This window comes from Perca flavescens, chromosome 2 (genome assembly GCF_004354835.1).
Source record: "Perca flavescens isolate YP-PL-M2 chromosome 2, PFLA_1.0, whole genome shotgun sequence".
NCBI classification, from domain to species: domain Eukaryota; kingdom Metazoa; phylum Chordata; class Actinopteri; order Perciformes; family Percidae; genus Perca; species Perca flavescens.
Window position 1 is genome coordinate 6,629,804 of NC_041332.1, and position 18,886 is coordinate 6,648,689.

Sequence of the window (18,886 nt, forward strand, 5' to 3'; positions counted from 1 at the left end):
TTGTTTTGATGCGCTGGGTTTAACCAATCATCGAACTTCCACCAACCAATGAAACGAGTTCTAGCCAATCAGATGCAAAGTAGGGCGGGCCTTTGCCGAAATGTGAGAGTGCAGTGCCGGTGTGGTCTCCGTGGTAACGCAGCTAAAAAAAAAAAAAAAAAAATGTAGGCAAAGTTTATCAAACTTGGAGCATGTAGATGCAGGCAGCTTTAGTTGAGAAAGTAGTTAAAACAAAATGGCGCTGGGCATGAATAGAGGACAAGAAGAAAAGAGTGGAGATGGGAAGCTGTTCAGCACTTGGTGCCTCAAACTGAGGGAGGGGGTGCTTCTGCAGCGCATGTTGAAGGAAGACACTGTACGGCAGCAGCGGTAAGACAGGGCTTGCTAGTCACAAATCTTCAGTCCGTGCACTCTGTCATACGAGTACGTTACCGGCAACGACCGTTGAGACTGTTCCTTTACTGACCGACCGTGACACCAACAATACGTGTGTGCACGTTCATAGCGGAACATGATTTGTCATTAAGACTGCCTTGACAAAGCTGTCTGTTTGGAATTAGCAAGGCAGGTATTTACGTCCCAGAGTCTAGACGTCTAACTATATGAAAAGATAAACAATGCAACGTTTTTAATAAATGTAATAATGTAAATAAAGCAGCTAATAACATGGAAAAAAAAATCATGAATGTACTAATTCGCTTTTTTGATGATGACCTGGCCAAAGTAGTAAAGTTTAGTTTTCACAATGATTCATTGTAGGATTATGATATTATTGCAATATGTAAATCCACATTGACTATTTATTTAACATATGGTTGGAAGAAGTAAAAATTGATCCAAAACTTTAGTTTTTAAAAATTATGACTTTTATTATTGTGTAATGTCAGAAGGACTCTAACGGTTTTGCCAGTCAAATTAACTGTAATGAGTGCATATTGAAATATTACACTGTTGGTTGGCAAAAAATGCATCTCAAAATGCATCAGATTGATGCTTTAAAATATGGAATATTTAAAATTTTCTTTCGGGGGAGCATGCCCCCGGACCCCCCTAGAGGGGTAATATCCTTCTCACCTTTTTCACCCCTGACCTCGTTTTCATGCCTGATGTTTAAATTCTAGAAGAATTGATTTGTTATTTATCAGTTAAACGTACAATATGTAACTTTCTGCCGCTAGGGGTCTCTCAACCAAAACAATGGACGGAAAAACTGGACTTTTGATGACGTTGGGAAGTTGCGTGGAATTATGGGAGTTTTTAGTGTTAAGCACCTTCGCTGCCGGTTAGAATGCATCAGTTCACAGACGAGTTTACCCGTTCAAGTTTATTCATGTTATTGTAATAAAATAGCTGCAGTTTCCCCAACATAATTACGTTTTTCTTGATTAGATTTTTATTTGTAGCTGACCAGTTAGCTAGTGAGCCAGCAAGCTAACAGTAGCCAGCAGCTAAAACACAAAATATTTCACATATCAATGTCACCTTTTGGATGGTTTCAACACCGGGGCGGACGGGGTTTGTTGTAACGCTAGCTAGCTACTAAACGAGGCTGAGAGACGGGTGTGGGTGGGGATTGTGGGGGATCTCCGCGATGGCGAGTCAGGACGATCGATGCCTGTTGTGCAGCAGCAGAACATCTCCCAGCTGCCCCGAATTATCTCCCCTTCACTTTTCAGTAATCTTAACTTTTCGTAACTCCACCTTTTGTCGGGTTAATTTGGCTAACGGCGTAAAGACAGCGAAGGGGGGAGAAATTCGGCAGGGAGGAGATTTTCGGCACATACACCGGTAGCGCTACGGAGATGTAGCTACCGCTATGGACGGCCGCTGTTGTGACTCGGTGCTGGGTCTGATATAGTCTGTGTCCCGACATTTAATTAAACTGCCGTTAGCGTCGTAAGCACCAGGCACTGGAGATAAGTTCTGGCCGGGGGTTGCTGTCATGGAAGTAGGTGGCTGATAGCTGACTGGGGGCTAACGGTAACTAGCTAGCTATATGCACCGGGGCTGTTGTCAGCTGTCATCCCGACTGAGTCTCTCTGCGCCGGGGGAGTGAGGCAGACAGACCGGGGTGTGCTACTTTGGCTAAATTAGCATTAGATTAATCGTCTATCTATACAGCTAACGTTACTAGTGAAGTTATTCGTGGGTTAGCTCAGTCCTGTTAGCTGTGGTCGAAACAGTCATACTAAAAATAACTATTAGCGTGTTGAACGATGTTGTAACTTCATAATGTTACCCACAAAGCTTTAGCATCCACGTTAGCACATTGTTAAGTTAAACAATGTGCTAACGTGGCGAGGGAAAGTCTGTGTCTGGTGTATTTGAATATGGACCCCGGTACAGAATGAGCTGTAGACAAATTAGTGCAAAATATTTACAGAAAAACTCCAGTTCTCCTGAATCAACTTACCAGTGACATTGATCCAACATCTACCAGAGCTCAACCCATAATCTAGGGTCACAGCCTCATGAAACTTTCCAAACACCAGCTAGAGACTGAGGGCCTTTAGAGGAGCTCTGCTTTTCCTTTAGTTATACTGAAGTGCCTGTCATCCTATTGCTGAAAAATGTCATTCTTGAAATTTGAGAGCTCCAAAATGACGGTAAACATTATACATGCTAATCATCTAGCAGGGTCATCAACTACATTTTTTCAAGAGCCAGAATTTTTCTAAGCAGACACTTTTTTACATGTATTAGTGTGAGCAAACCCCTAAAAAACATGGAAACTCCATAATGATAACTGGCTCTTTAACTACTCATCGTCACCTGCCCTCCTCCTCCTTGTCCACCTTCATCGGTTTGTACTGAAACTCCACCGCCTTTACTGGCCTTATTAAGCTCGTGTTAACAAACATACAAAATGCTCGTTGCAGGGTGGGTAAATGTGAAGGGAAAAGGGGGGTTAAATGTGAAATGTTAGGAAACCCAGAGTGACCCCCAGGAAGCTGTATTTTATTACTGACGGACATGGAGGTAATGTTATTACCTCCATGTTATTTTAACAAGTGTTTTAAAAGCAGCTGCTCTGTCGTTGCAAACGCCTGTGTGCCTTCAGAGGTTAATCCCCATCTGTGTGTATGTGTGTTTTTTTACTTAAGGTACAAAGTGCTCATCCAGGCAAAAATGAAAATAAAGTGGATATAACGTTACTCTTCCTATTTGCCGTGCGTAAAACTTCCCCCTTACATACCTGCACAGGATTTAGATGAAAATGTGTTAAATATTCACAGGGATGTTGTTATGTAAAGATCTAGGATTAAAATGATGTGTGAACCGGGTCTGTGGGGAGAAGTTCCTACCTGGACCGGATGATAGCCGCGCGGTTCCCCAGCTCTGAGCGCTCCAGCCCGGCTACAGGCTGCGATCCTCCTCGGTACGCAGACGGAGCTGCTCCGTATGAAGGTAAATATGTTACAAAACGTGAGAGCTTGTAGAATACAATGTGAGAACTTGCAAAACAAAAAATCTGAACTTGCATGTTAAAATTTGCAAGCCTGGTGGAATAACAAGCTAGCGTTAGCTAACTAACCAACCAGCCTGCTTCTAAATAAATATCTTTTAATTATCTTAACACTTTTTAACAGTCGAGCTGAAACTCTGGCGTTTGCAGCTGTCATTGTGTTCATGCAAATATCAATCTACACAAATTTTAACATACAAGTTCAGATTTTTTGTTCTGCAAGTTCTCACATTGTATTCTACAAGCTCTCACGTTTTGCACCATATTTACCTTCATACAGAGCTGCTCCGGAGGGAAAAAAAGAAAAAGCCGAAATTAACAATCCGCCGAAAAAGATTTTATTTTTCCCCCTGGCCGCGGGAGCGCGCGTGCAGTCGGAGCGCAGCTTCGGTCCCCCTATACAGTAGGTTGTCTAGTACAGCTGAAGCAAAACGTTACATAGCGGAAGACTGACAGCGCTTTCCAAAGTAACAAGGGTCTTGTTTATCTACATAAAGTTACATAGGGGATACACAAAATATCAGGTGAAAAACGGCCTGATATTTTGTGTATCCCCTATGTAACTTTGGCTAGAAAACAGCAGACATGTCCATATTATCTCAAGTTATTTATTGTGACTTGATAAAGTCAGAAAATAACACACATGATGGCAGGAAAGACCCTTTGCATGGTAGGGGAGGGGATACACATTGGCCCAATCCCAAAGTCCGGACTCACAGACTCACGGACTTTGGTGCGCGTTCTCGCGAAATTCGTAAGGGCTTAGGGTTGTCCCAATGTGGAATTTCAAAGGGCGTGAGGGTTTGAGTACACACTTACCGAGCCCTTTCCGTGAGTCTGCATCGATGCAGACTTCACCAAAGGGAATTACCCACAGTTCAAAGCGTTGTGACGTTTACCGCGGAGACGATAGGGAAATCCGGAAATTACGAAGGTAAACAACAGCATGACACACGGCCACGGAACAGACCAACCTGGTGTCCAACTTGTAAAACAAGAGCTTGGAATCAGGCAGCCGTCTCCTGGGCCTTGGCCGTGTGGAAAGCAACAAACTTGAAATGAAAATTCTCAAACCGGCAAGTGTCAGCAACATCTTTGTTATTAAACGTCTCCAAGGTAACATGTGATCTCGTGTGAAGTGCTGTCCCAATCCCATTTATACCTATCTGAGCCCATGTGGCCTCACACACTCACTCACTTAGCACCTGAGATCACTTAAGTCTGTGAGTCCTTAGTCCTTAGTCCTCAGGGCTCACTTTGGGATTGGGCCATTGAAAGGGTTCGGTAAGTGTGTACTCAAACCCTCACGCCCTTTGAAATTCGACATTGGGACAACCCTAAGCCCTTACGAATTTCGCGAGAACGCGCACTAAAGTCCGTGAGTCTGTAAGTCCGTGAGTCTGTGAGTCCGGACTTTGGGATTGGGCCATTGTTGACTAACGTAGATACTAGGCATAGCTACGGAGCATGTCAATATGGAACTTTGAAAAACACTTGTGAATAATCCACAATAATAAACGGCGCCTTAAACAATTCACACGTCACCTTAATGTAACAGACAAATACACCTATTTATGTAGATAAACAAGACCCTTGTTACTTTGGAAAGCGCTGTCAGTCTTCTGCTATGTAACGTTTTGCTTCAGCTGTACTAGACAACCTGTAGGGGGACCGAAGCTCCGCTCCGACTGCACGCGCGCTTCCGCGGCCAGGGGATACAAATCCTGGCGGGGATAAGTACCTTGGCACGACACCGGCACTAGTATACATATGTATAGGTGTGGCAAAGCGAGTGGCCTATGACACTCAAAAACTAAAAATATCCGCCAACGTCACTTGGGATAGGCCCAAGACCTTTAAAGCACACAAATGTGTTCATCCGAATCAGGGGTCAGAGACAATAAGGTAATTATAAAAATATACAATTTGTATTTAATTAAACATTTTAAAATAGCAATCTGTTAAAAATGTAAGTGATGAAATAAGAAAATAAACAAGAGACACAATTCAAATCAACAATCAAACATGCATAATAAGAAAACAAATCAACCAAAATAAGAAAAAAAAACAAAAAGAAACCCACATGCAATATATACAACAGTTAATAGCTTACAATATATCCAGGCTGCTTTTATACATGTGTTCAGACCATTTTTGTTAGTGTCCAGGAAACCGTTTTACCGGACCCAGAACAGCTTCAATGAGGGAAGAACGCGCCGGGGGAATACTGGCCCTTTAATACGTCGTGGCACCACGATAGCCCCACAGCAGCATGTATAAGACTGCAGCCTGGTCCAGCGGATTACAGGACAGGCCGCCCTCAGACCCCAGCGGAGGCACCCACCTCGCCCACACACAGCGGCCCACACAAGACACCCAACGCCAGCAGCCCAGGCATACATCCACCCACACAGGGACGTCCACAACCAGACAGGGTGAGCTCCATAAAAGAATGCACATTAGTGCCACATGCACGGCGACCTAGGGCAGCGGCAAAAAACGTAAAGCACGCCAACCCGGACACATCTCCACAGACACCCAGCAGGAGAAGACAAAACAAAACACGAGTCTACACACCTGCTCCCAATCAAAGGGGATGAGCCCCAGGTGTGCTGGTGCGCACTCTCGTGCACAAGTAAAGGGGAGGGGCAAACCTCATCCTGTCACATAGGCTACCGTGAGTGTGTGTCACATCCCCCACCGGGAGTGTGTGTGTCACACCCCCCACGGTAGCCTCTATATATACTACACGGACAGAGTTTGTAGTGTCAGAGCGGTGACTTCACGTCGGGGTGGAAGCTAACCGGAGCGTATCATCATCAGCGGAGGATGCTGTTACTGCTGTCGGTACAAACCGCCCGGTGGTAACGTTCACGGGGCAACCGTTACCAGTTAGTGACCCCGGTCCGGACGCGTGTTCCCCCGGCTGGTCTCCAGCCGTTCCCCCGGAGAGAGGAGAGGACCGCCGGGTTGACGCGGTCACAATAGCCTAAAACTGGACAGAAATTGTGAGAGGAATTGGAGGAATAACAACCCATACCTGTGCGACTGGATTGTTTAAACTGTTGTAGGGTCTTTTTTCGGCGTTGTGGATTGTTAATTTCGGCTTTTTTTTTCCTTCTTTTTTTCTCCGGAGCAGCTCCGTCTGCGTACCGAGGAGGATCGCAGCCTGTAGCCGGGCTGGAGCGCTCAGAGCTGGGGATCCGCGCGGCTATCATCCGGTCCAGGTAGGAACTTCTCCCCACAGACCCGGTTCACACATCATTTTAATCCTAGATCTTTACATAACAACAACCCTGTGAATATTTAACACATTTTCATCTAAATCCTGCAGGTATGTAAGAGGGCAGGTTGTATGACCGGGAAATCCAGTTAGTCCGGTCGTTCTAGTCTCAGGCATTACAGTCCTTCCTTCTTCGTGTGTGTGTGTGTGTGTGTGTGTGTGTGTGTGTGTGTGTGTGTGTGTGTGTGTGTGTGTGTGTGTGTGTGTGTGTGTGTGTGTGTGTGTGTGTGTGTGTGTGTGTGTGTGTGTGTGTGTGTGTGTGTGTGTGTGTGTGTGTGTGTGTGTGTGTGTGTAAATGGCACCATTTGCTAAGAATGCCCGAGCTGCTGCCACCGCTGTTCCCCGATGCACGAGGGACCGAGACATAGACTAGACTACTTTTCATATTTGTGAATGATCATGTTATTTGTTGTTGAAAGTAACGCCAGCAGCTCTTATCGGGTGTCACGTCGATGGAAGATAGGTAGCCTACAAGCCATTGCGTATTTGTTGCCTATGTATATTGTATATTTAGTCCTATACTAGTAGTATCATTTTCAAAAGGCAACTGAAAGATTTATCATTTAGGCTAGATCTTCTTTTCACCAAATTTTAAACAGCCAGAGCTGAACATCTACACGGTGTAGGTTGGTGAATACAGACGGTACTCAGTCTGGGACTGAACATCCGTGTTTCTGCTAGAAGAGAATAACTATAGGGGAGGAGTTGGGTTTGGTTCCACCCAATAAGAAAATGTCTGCTGAAAATACAATAGGCTACCGTTTCTATCATCTGATTGGGTGTAGTCAGCCTAAAGCCCGCCTCCAAAAGCCACTTACGCCCCAAACAACCTCTAACTTTGGATCCTTCGGTCTCTTTCTGCAGCTTTTCTCTGACTAATCAGAAAGACTCTCAGAGCTCAAACCACAATCCTTCCTCCTTCTTCTGACAAATGGCGCCATCTTGTGACAGACATACATTACTGTATCTGGCTTTCAGTCCTCTGGCTAGTCATGTGTTGTAAGTACCACAGAAGAAGTACTATATATATTTCCTCTCTGTGTCCTGTAATAAGTGAACTCTGAGCTCATGTGTTTGTGACTCTTCACCTCTGTCTCCTCTCACAGGGAGAAGATGATGTAGATGATGATGAAGATCCTGCTGCTGATCATCATGCTGACCTCCTGTGTCTCTGGTTAGTTTACAGCTTCACGTCATTCTCCACTAACACTACACAAAGAATGACTAAAGAGTCCACAGAAACATGTGGAGATGGAGTTTAAAGTTGTCAGTGTGTCTGCTCCTCACGTTCCCTCTCTGTCTCCTCGACAGGAACATTTGTAGTGAATGTGACCCAGAGCTCCTATCAGGCAGAGGAGAACCAGGACATCACACTGGAGTGGACCTTCACAACCAACAACCACACTTCCTCCAACTCTCTTATTATCTTGTGTCATCTGTTAACTGATCTCAGACCCTTAGCACTGTTTCATCTCCATGGAGGAGTTGAGGTCCCAGAGTTTCAGCATGAACAGTTTGCAGGACGAGTCCAGTGGGACAAAGACGTCCTCAGAGAAGGACGAATCAGACTTCATGTGTCCAGACTCAGGACTAATGATTCAGGACTGTATGTGTGTAAAGTGTTCACGAGTTATGGGAGGAACTCTGGTAGATGTTGGCTCAATGTCTCTGGTAAGTTGATTCAGGAGAACTGGAGTTTTTCTGTTGGTACTTAAAATATAAATAGTTTCCACTCATTTGTCTGCAGCTGATTCTGTACCGGGGTCCATATTCAAATACACCAGACACAGACTTTAGCTCACCAAAAGTTAGCCTGACTTTGGAGTGTTATTCAGCCCCTTTCTGACAAGCTCTTATACATTTACTCAGCTCTATCCTAGTTAGGGACATTTCAGTAATAATACCAATTTATCTGGATATAAAAGAGATTCTCAGAGAACTTCTGCTGTAAATTATACAAACATGAAGCAACCCTCAGATATTTGTTGTGATGCGATATCAATAGTTGGATTAAAGTACATTTTCCTGAACATGACTTACATGACAGTCATTGACAAACTACAACCGTCCCCAACAAGACCAGACCTAGCACGTGATCAGGCTGCTGTATTTACCAGCCTCACAGATGCAGTATTTTCCTTCTCAGTGTTATTACTGTAGGACAGCTGTTTGTTAGTGTGTCCTCCCTGTTGTGGGTCAGTTTATGACTTTACTCTTTTATACAGATTGGTGAATGACGATAACTGCAGACTCTCAAAATCAGATCTTTTAGATCACTTCTTAAAACCTATTTTTATATTTCTATATGTGGACTATAGGCTTTCATGTGATGTCTCTTTTTATTGCTCTTTATTTTAACTCATTTTATTCAAGTTGACATATATATATATATATATATACATACATACATACATACATACATACATACATACATACATACATATCAAATCAAACTGTCCCAGTTGATCGATTAAATATATTGCTGAGGTGGAGCAGCACATTCTTCATTTTAGGAATAGTTGGAGAACTGAATGTAAACCATCAACTCTGGTCCTTCAGAGGTGTTAAAGCTGTGTGAATGTTATGTCTGTTTCTCCAGTAGAGCATCGTCTCACCTGTCCTCAGACCATAGAGGCAGCAGAAGGAGATGATGTCATTATACAGTGTGGTCTGGACCCCCCCGTCGACTTGTCTGACTTCACGCTGGATGTGGCGAGACTCGACCTCGGTGACGATGATGGTGATGTCTACTCCTATCGACGGGGAGAGGACCACCAGGATGACCAGATGGATCGATACAGAGACAGAACAACTCTCAACCATGAAGACCTGATCAGAGGCATCGTGACTCTGAAGATCTCCTCAGTAACTCTGTCTGATAGTGGTCCATACAAAGTCTACATCAAAAAGCTGCGAGCCCGTTCTGTTATTAACATCATTGTTGGTAAGCTGCATGCTGAGTTTATTAGTTTTATTTTAACACTAAAAAGGTTTCCAGCACATCTGGCCTTTCAGTAGAAGAAGTGACCGAGTCACAAGATAATCTGACTGTGGGAGATGTGTGTAAATGTGTTTTTTCTTTAAATCACGAGCAGTACACTATGATGAATGATCAGAATGAATAACAATGAACAGGGCTGGACTGGGACGAAAAATTGGCCCAAAAGTGCTTCTGCCCATCGGGAAAATGCCCGGTATGCCCGATGGCCAGTCAATGAAGAGGGGGACCTCGGAGACTGGGTTGGGATAAACTATTCCAGCCAGAGAATAGGTTCTGAGAGGATACTTTAATTTAGGAGCAGGGAGATTCTGACAGTGGATGTGTATGTTGATAAACCCTGGATCACCTTTTGAAACTGTCCTTCTAAACTCAACTCTGTCTGATCTTTCTTCAGGCTCTGCAAAGGAGGAATCTGTCTGGAAAATAGTGCTGGCCTGTGTCTGTGGTGCTGTTGTTGGTGTTGCTGCTGTTGTTGGTGTTGTTCTTCTTCTCCAGGTGAAACGTGGAGTCATCTGTAAGTTACAAACTGCTTTACAGCATTTTATTATCAGTGGGGAAAGTAACTCTGTACATTTACTCCTTAACACCCAGAGAGAGGTATATAGGTCCTATATTGGACCTGATCACAATGTTTGTTAACTCTCCATTTTCAAAGTTTCTATATCAGAACATTTGGGTTTTGGTTGGTACTTTTACCTAATTGCCCAAAAATAACACAGGCGGTTCCATAAAATGCTCTTCGCAAGTAAAATGAAGGAACAATTAAGTACTTTTATTGAATTTTGAGTGTTTTATTCAATTAATAGCATTATTCTGACTAAACTTTGACAGTCTGTGATTATCCATCAACAAACGTCTCTTTGATCTTAACTTTTAAACAAAATAATTCATGATTTCTGCTTTTATAACACAAGTGGGTTAGTCTCAGTGTTGTATATAAATAAAAATGTAAAAAAAATGAAATATGTTTCTAAATAAGCAAAAAAGATTTCAAATGTAAATGTGTAAAACTACCGCAATTTAACGGCGCTGAGCAAACAAAGAAGAGAAACAACTGGACATACTCTGACTCCTTCATCTAAAATACATGTTTGATTCTTTCATGTGTCAACACTTTGACTAACGTTAGCTTGGAGAGCTAATTTAGCTGCTGGGGGGGAAAGGCCCCCTCCCAAACCAGCAGTCAGTCTGACCAGTGGTGAGATGTAGATTTGGTTAATCAAAGACACTAGCGAAGCATTTAAAACTAGCTTCCCCTCTTGAGGTTGTCAGCTGTGTGTCTGCCTGGTGTAGTCTGTGTGGACGGCTGGTTTAACCACCATACTGCACCTCACCGTAACCTGACGTGTCCCGGTGTTCTCCGCTGTGTCCGGCAGAGAGCCACGAGCAGACAAAGAAGAGCATCTCAAAGAGCAACCTGCAGTTGAGAAATTGACTCGTATAGCATATTTTAAACAGTTAATCATTTACTTCCCTATTTTGCATTTGGGCTGGGCATCGTTCCAAATCTTCCGATCCGGTGCCAATTTCGATACCTCCGTTTCAATGCCGGTTCCTTAACGATACTTTTTTCCATACCATATGTTTTAAAATCCATTTCAACATCAACAAATATACATTAAACACCAAACTTTTATTTTCCGCCTTAATTGTGAATCAAAACAGTTATCAAAATTAAAAACTTCTGGTAACGCTGCTCACTCAGAGTAACATTAATAACACTGGTTGTGCTTTTGGATAGGGGTGCACCAGTCACATACTCAGGATTGGTATCACTCCCAACTTTTTGCCACAACATGACATATTATAAATAATAATAAATAAACAAATGACATTGTGTACAGGCTAATATTGAACTAAATAAAATGTAAAGGACTGTAATGAACAAAGACTTTTTAGTGCAAACTCAAAACAAACTCTACATTGAACTAATGGAGAACTAACGTAAAGGAACACGCCGACTCATTGGGAATTTAGCTTATTCACCGTAACCCCCAGAGTTAGATAAGTCGATACATACCCTTCTCATCTCCATGCGTGCTGTAATGCTGTCTGACGGCTCCAGCGGCATCAGGCCAGCACAGAACCTGCAGGTGAATGGTTCCAGTAATCCTACTGCTCCCAATAAGTGACAAAATAACACCAACATGTTCCTATTTACATGTTGTGGTTTATAGAGTCACAGCGTGTACAAAAAACAACGTAACATGAGACACAGCCGTCTTCTAACAGTAAACAAACCGGGAACTATATTCTCAAGCGGAAGAATATAGTACTTGGGTGGAGTGATATGCTCGCAGCAAGCCTGTCTGAGAATATAGTTCCCGTTTGTTTACTGTTAGAAGACGGCTGTGTCTCATGTTACGTTGTTTTTTGTGACCTTCAGAGGTGAAGGTCACATTTCTGGAACGTAGCTTTTGGTGACTCTTGCGAAGGACTCCAGCGATGTAGGACTTGAAGGTATACAGCTTCATTTGTTCCTCCTTTCTCATGTTTGTGCTTTCACGATCTCTCCGGTAGAGAAGCCAGGTGGTCACGGTGATCATATCCAGGAAGAGGAACACCAGCTGCTGGTACCACTTCTTTGATCTGGTTTTGGTCCGGTACAGTGCAGTCAGTGAATCAAGCAGATCCACAACCTTCCCAATGGTTTTTATTCTAAAGATCCACGTCCGGCTCTCTTTAGGTCAGTAAGAGGAACTCTTGTAAACCAGTTGTCGGAGTAGAGCTTGTAGTTCTTTAGCTGAGCCAGGCGGAGAACAACGAAGCCACGTGCTCCCATATCTACGACAGCATTAGGGCCACATCAAGGGGAAAAAAACAAAGGAGGAAGATTTATTTATTTATTTTGCATTTCCAGAATAAAGTCGAAATGTCGAGAATAAACTTGATATTTTAAGAAACGTTGGACCAAACCTAAACCAAAGCTGCTAGTCTTCTACTAAATGCCTTGTGACAGCCTATATGAACTTGTGAATTTATACTTCAGAATCAGTTTTAATAACAAGGAAATTATTCCTCTTTTAGCGCATAAACACAGTATGGTGATAAGGATTAGGACTTTTAAGAGATTTTGGCTAAAATTGGGTCTGTTCAGAAGGACAAACCACACAAATTGGTAGAGGTGGCCGTATTCAAGGCTGCAAACTGAAGTAGCTTGTAATGGACAGATGCAATAAGGGTATCCATGGTTACACCTACGCATATGTTGTATCACAAGACCCAATAAGACAACTGATCCAATAGTTTGATCCTGAAGGAGTGGAGGTCAGGCGAGGATGTAACCTGTAGCCTATCTGTGATGTTGCCTACATGGCAGCTGGCCTGGTGGACAGTCGCTCTAATGTGATTTATTTTATTTATTTATTTTTTTTGCGATAAAGGAGTTGAATTTAAACTTTATTCTCGAAATGTTTGATGGCAGGTTCTGCTTCAGTCTACTTCTTCTTCCCTTGAATGGGACCATCTGCTCATCAACAGCCAGCTTCTATTTCATATTTCAGCTGGGTTTTTTGTCGTGATGTTTAATTTTTCTTTGGTTCCCAACGTTACTCATATTTATTTTATTGACTGTAGCCTAATGTAAAGCTAAAAAATCTTTCAAACATTTTCTGACTCTGTAGCACTTTTCTGGATGTTTGTCCTTATCTTTATCATTTCAAATAAACCTGTTTAAAAAGGGAACGTGCTGCTCAGTGTGTAGTTTTCTCTTTCTGCTCTGATTCTGTGTTTACTTTATGATTTACAGGTGAAGAAAGTTCACTAATCCTTTATTGAAGTCAAAGTGTGAAAGGTCCAATTAAACCCACCAAGGTGTTCAGCATCAAACATTTCAATCAGGACATTTCAGCAATAACATCACGTGATCCCGGTCAGTAGTCCTCCATCCAGTCTGAGGTTACATGTTAATGTACTGCTCTGTACTGTAGTAAACTAGTCTCAGAGTCGGAGGTAAACGGAGTTTTGTGTAGTTAGTAACTCTGCTCTGAAATGTTGATTAAAAAACAAATTGATCCTAGAAAATACAAAAACACATATGAGAACAATATATTTTGTGACTTTGCACCATTTGTCATCATGGTGATTATATGCACTGCAGCTTTTATTTAACAGTAATATGGCTGCTACAGCCATTTATGTTCATCTAATATAATGAGTAGATATTATTTTTGATATTTTAGTTTGCTTGTTCTCAAAGAAGTCTTGTACCATGTGGACGCACTGACAGTGTTGTTGTCATTACTTAAAATTCCTCCTGGGGGAGACAGAGACTACGAAACACTACAGCTTTAATGTTAAACCTCAGTAACGTGAGAAAGAGCAGACCAGACAGGGTAAGTTGATTCAGGAGAAATGGAGTTTTTCAGTTTGTACTTAAAAAATGAAAGATGCAGATTATAGAGTCATTTTCCTTCCTGTTAATTAGCCACAAAACAGTTTTTATCTTAGTGATGATTTACTAGCTGATCCGAGAGGCTTTTTAAACACTTTATTTAGCTTTAAGAAGAAGGATATGCAAATAGAATAGTTAAAAGTACATACACAAATACATACAACAATATCACAAATACATCTATAAAGATACAGGGTGTCTGGTAACAAATGCATTCGGTTAAGAGAGAAGCAGCTTGATCATGTAGGCATTTAGAAATAAGATTTAAGGTGGAATAAGTTCTACAGTTGAGCATTAAGTTTGGCTTCGTACATCAAAGTACGAATCAGACAAATACGTTATGTAAAATGTTTTAACAAAGTGCAACATCAACAAAAGCCAAAAGAAAGTGCAGCAAATAAAATCCTGTGTCATCATCCAGCAGTTGTGTTGACTGATTGTCACCATTTCCCCTGACGGCCTGATTCAGCCCCAGATATTAAAGAGATGAAGTCATAAAGGAGCTGAAGCCTTCACATAGTTTGTTGTCCAGCAGAGAGATCTTCACAGCAGTCTGAACCAGCTTCACATGAAGACATATATATATACCAGTTGGAGATTCAAGTCACTTTGGATAGTTTTAAATGATAGAAAGCAGCTTTCATTATGTCCCTGATATGTTTTTGGAATAATGGATTGTATGAGTTCAACAATCGACTTGTGTGGACTTCACCAGAACACCAGAACTAAACAGAGGTATGTGTACTGGCTGAATTAGCACGACTTTTATGCATTTCTTTCACATCTAGCAAGTAGGAGAAAATGAAAATACTCCATTAAAAGTACCTTACAGTTGTATTGAAGTACAGCATAGTTACAGTACATGCAGGAATACCCCGAGTACTAAAATGAGTCATCTCCGTCTGGTAACTAAATGACAACTAAAAAAAATATGGGTCTCAAGGCGGGCTTTGGTCTGTCGTCTCCCCAAGGAGACGCGATGCAATGCATTGTGGGGGAAAGGAGAATCACAGCAAACCTCTGTAAAGTAGTACCTACTTTTTCTTATTATATTCTGTTTTGTGATACCCAACAACATCAAATACAACAGAAAACAGTTTACATTTATTTACCAACAAGCAAGTTGTGCAAATCTGTTGTAAAATGAACCCTGCAGCTCGGCCTTTAAATCAATATTTGTGTAAAATGTGTAAAATGTTTGATTTCTTTAGTGAGCAGCCGTGTAATAAACCATCCTGTATGTTGTTAATATGATTTTGTTCGGGGGCTTATTGTTGACCAGCTCAAAAGATTTATGTAAAGATTCTTTTCTAATACTGCATCAGGACCAAAAGGACTCCTTGTTATGATCCTGGTTGTGTCTGAGTTGTGTAAAACCTTTATCAGTCCATGTGGGGAGGGTTCATGTTGTTCTGGTCTCTAAACTCTAAAACTGGTGAAGGGTTCACTGTCCCACTAAATGCTTGCTCTGGGGGGAATTACTGGAATTGTTGGGTCTTTGGAAATTATAGAGTGTGGTCTAGACCTACTCTATCTGTAAAGTGTCCTGAGATAACTCTTGTTATGATTTGATACTATAAATAAAATTGAATTCAAGCTCTCAGACGAGGTTTCCTACAGTAAGACGTTTCCATTTCCTGCAGCTCTCTCCAGGTCTTCATCTCCTTTTGCTGCTTCCATGTTCAGGTTTTTCATCTCACATCCATTCCCTGCTGTCTCTGGTTCTTGCTCCTTCCTTCCTCTGAGCCTCTCGATGCAACTCTCTGAGAAAAAGAAAAGCAGTTTGCAGAACTTGTTAAAGGACGGAGGAAACAGAGAGACACAGGGATCGTCCTGAACAAAGAGGCTCAAAGGTAGTAAGGCAGAAATGAGCAAACGAATGAGAAAAAGTTGTGATGCTAACTTTAAGATGAGGGTAAAGTACGGAGAATGAAAGCCCAAAAAGACCTCATGAAGTGTTTTTTAAAAAGTGAGTTTTGAAAAAAGGGGGTGGGGGGGGGGTCATCGTATTTTCGGGGTTGTCTTATATTCGGGTCACTGTGGTATATGGCTCACATCGGAGCATTAATGTGGATTAAAGCACACAAAGTGTACCAGGATCAGTCTGTCTGGTTCTGGTTTGACTTCAACAACTTCAAACACAGACATGAGACATCAAGCACTGATATCACATCAGTTCACAGTGGAAACACAGACATGTGGAAAGATACAACTAACACCACAAATGATCAGGAGAAAGAGCTGTGGAGCAAAAGTTAGTTATTTTTTAACTTACTGATCTCTCCTCTCATCAGAACCAGAACCAGGACCAGGAGAGTCCCGAGGAGGAGCAGAGAGGGAAGGATAACAGCACGGGCAGTCTTCCTGTTCTCACCATCTGGAAGAATATCAGAGAAGATGTTGAGTTTAGAAGAAGGGCAGCTTTAAGAAGATCCACACCTAACCCTAACCCTAACCAGAACTCACACACTAACCAGCCTGAGTCAGGACCCTTCAGGTCTCTGGAGGACTATTAGAAGACATTTACCCCCCCGATGGTCTGACTCGGTCTCTTCTCCCACTGGAGGTCCAGATGTGCTGAAATCATTTCTCTTTGTCCCGTTCGCTTTTCTTTCTGTTTCAAATGTCACAAACAAAGTTCTTCATTATCTCCAGTTGCATTATACACAACTTAAATATAAAAACATAATGATTGACCTGTCCTGCTTACCAACAGTGAGGTAAAATTCACAGCGGGCTTTCAGGTCTGGGACGTAGACTTGGTACGGTCCAGAGTCAGACAGATTTACTGAGGAGATGTGCAGCGTCACGGTTCCTCCGATCAGGTCCTCATGGATCAGAGTTGTTCTGCCTCTGTAGTGATGACTCTGTGGAGGGAAATGGTCCTGTCCATGTCGGTAGACGTGGACCAGATCGTCACGGAGGTCAAGTCTCTTCAGATCCAACGTGTAAGGAGTCAAGTTGAGCGGAGGACTCAGAGAACCCCCCAGAGTAACAGCATCACCTTCTACTGCCTCGACCAGAGTCGGACACACCACACGATGCTCTCCTGGAGAAACACACATTATATAGACACAGACATTATTTAGACTGTCTGAAATCCTCTGAAGGACAGACAGCTTTTCAAACTCTTTTCATTGGTTTAACCCTCATGCCCTCCTCAAAAAAAAAAAAAACACTGGACAACTTCATGGCAAAAATGTACACGCACACAAAAACTGCTATTAAATCATCATAGGCTATATCAATATTTATTCCATAAGTAACTTAAACAACTTCTAACTTGCTCAAAACTACCAAACTTTTATTTTCTGGATTTTAACCCTTTAAATGCCAGAACAGAACATTAATTATTTTCCGTAAAATAAATCGTAGGGGAATGGTGCTTTGGTGGAGATTAGAGTCTTGGATATGTCAAAGATAAGCAACAAAACTGATCTGAAGAGGAGTCCTGCAGTTCGCTGGAAGTTTTGGGAGTCTTACACAAAATGGTCACTGGTGTCCTCCAATTCTGTGAGTGCCTCTAACCCTTCCTCTGCATTGATGCCAGAGCCCACGAGATATGCCATATCAAGAATCCATGATGTGGCATCCTCCTCCCGACCTTTTCTTCACTCTTGACTTGATCCAGCTGATTCAGGAAATGACAAACCTACACGGGAGGTGTTCAATCTCAGGATGGAGTGATGTGGATGCTCAAGAGATTCGACCATACATGGGACTTCTCATCCTGGCAGCTGTGTACCGGGTCCAAAGGGAATCCACCGGAGCCTGTGGGATGTCCATAGTGGGAGACCAGTCTTCAGGGACACCATGTCCCACAAACGATTTGAAATGATAAGCGCCAGTTTACAGCAAATACAGGAGACAATGTTCTCCCCCCCCACCCCAATCTCTTTATTGTTTTTTCAAGTTAGCAACATTTGCATGAACAAAGTGTTGTACAGATAAGTGATAACAAAAAGGAGCTTCACACCCATTTACTGGACCTTCCACACACCTGTCTTCAGGTCCCTATATAGCCCACCCACAGAAAAGTAAAACCCAGCACTCACACACCAGGACAAAAGAGACAGAACAGACCAATCACAAAAAAAAAATTAAATTAAAAAATAATTATACAAGAGGGGAGGGAGGGGATTGGCTCAGGGCTCAGTTAGGACTGGTCAGTTTCTAAGACACACACACACACACACACACGTTTCAAATGAAACGCTGACATTACAGAATGCATGGTTTTATACTGTAAAGGCAGTGAGATAAAACATGTGGTTATAATGGAAGTCAATGAGGCATTTTTGTCCACGAAGGTGTCCAGAGAGAGTATCTGGAACTACATAAAAAACACTGTATTTAAAAATGTTGACTAAAAAAAGGTTCCTACAAAATGTCATGCCATAAGCAGTAACACAGCAAAAAATATCACAAAATGAAAAACAATATAAAATAAAGAAATTGGAGAAAATATACAAAAATGCCCATAGAGGGCATGAGGGTTAAATGTAGTGGCACAACAGTAAAAGTTACCTTTCCTACTTCTCCCATTCAGGAGGATAGAGCTGAGTAAATTGTAAAATGGTGCTGCGGCTCCTTTAAGAGAGCTCCGTGCATATAGCTAGGTGTGTGTGTGTCAGTGTGTGTGTGTGTGAAGGGGGGAGAGGAGAAAGAGAGAAAGAGAAAGCAGACGGTATATGCGACCGGAGCAGAGTTGGTAGAATAACTTTAAGTTTTGTACCCAGTGTG

At 42.3% G+C, this 18,886-nt stretch overlaps 1 protein-coding gene across 2 annotated transcripts in view; it reads right to left on the reverse strand.

The window, feature by feature from the left end:
- The window catches only part of LOC114548629 (myelin-oligodendrocyte glycoprotein-like), a 34,925-nt gene extending 17,662 nt beyond the window's left edge, over positions 1-17,263 (reverse strand). Inside the window, exons 1-4 of one of the 2 annotated variants that reach the window (XM_028568621.1) lie at positions 16,854-17,263; positions 16,671-16,757; positions 16,419-16,520; positions 15,661-15,906 (exon numbers count right to left, since the gene is read on the reverse strand). In XM_028568621.1, the coding sequence (XP_028424422.1) occupies positions 15,758-15,906; positions 16,419-16,520; positions 16,671-16,757; positions 16,854-17,208 (693 nt within the window). In that variant the 5' untranslated portion in view covers positions 17,209-17,263 and the 3' untranslated portion in view covers positions 15,661-15,757. Of the gene's footprint in view, positions 1-15,660; positions 15,907-16,418; positions 16,521-16,670; positions 16,758-16,853 lie in introns of those variants that run through there. The other variant, XM_028568631.1, reaches the window with a different exon arrangement.
- Between the last annotated feature and the right edge of the window lie 1,623 nt (positions 17,264-18,886).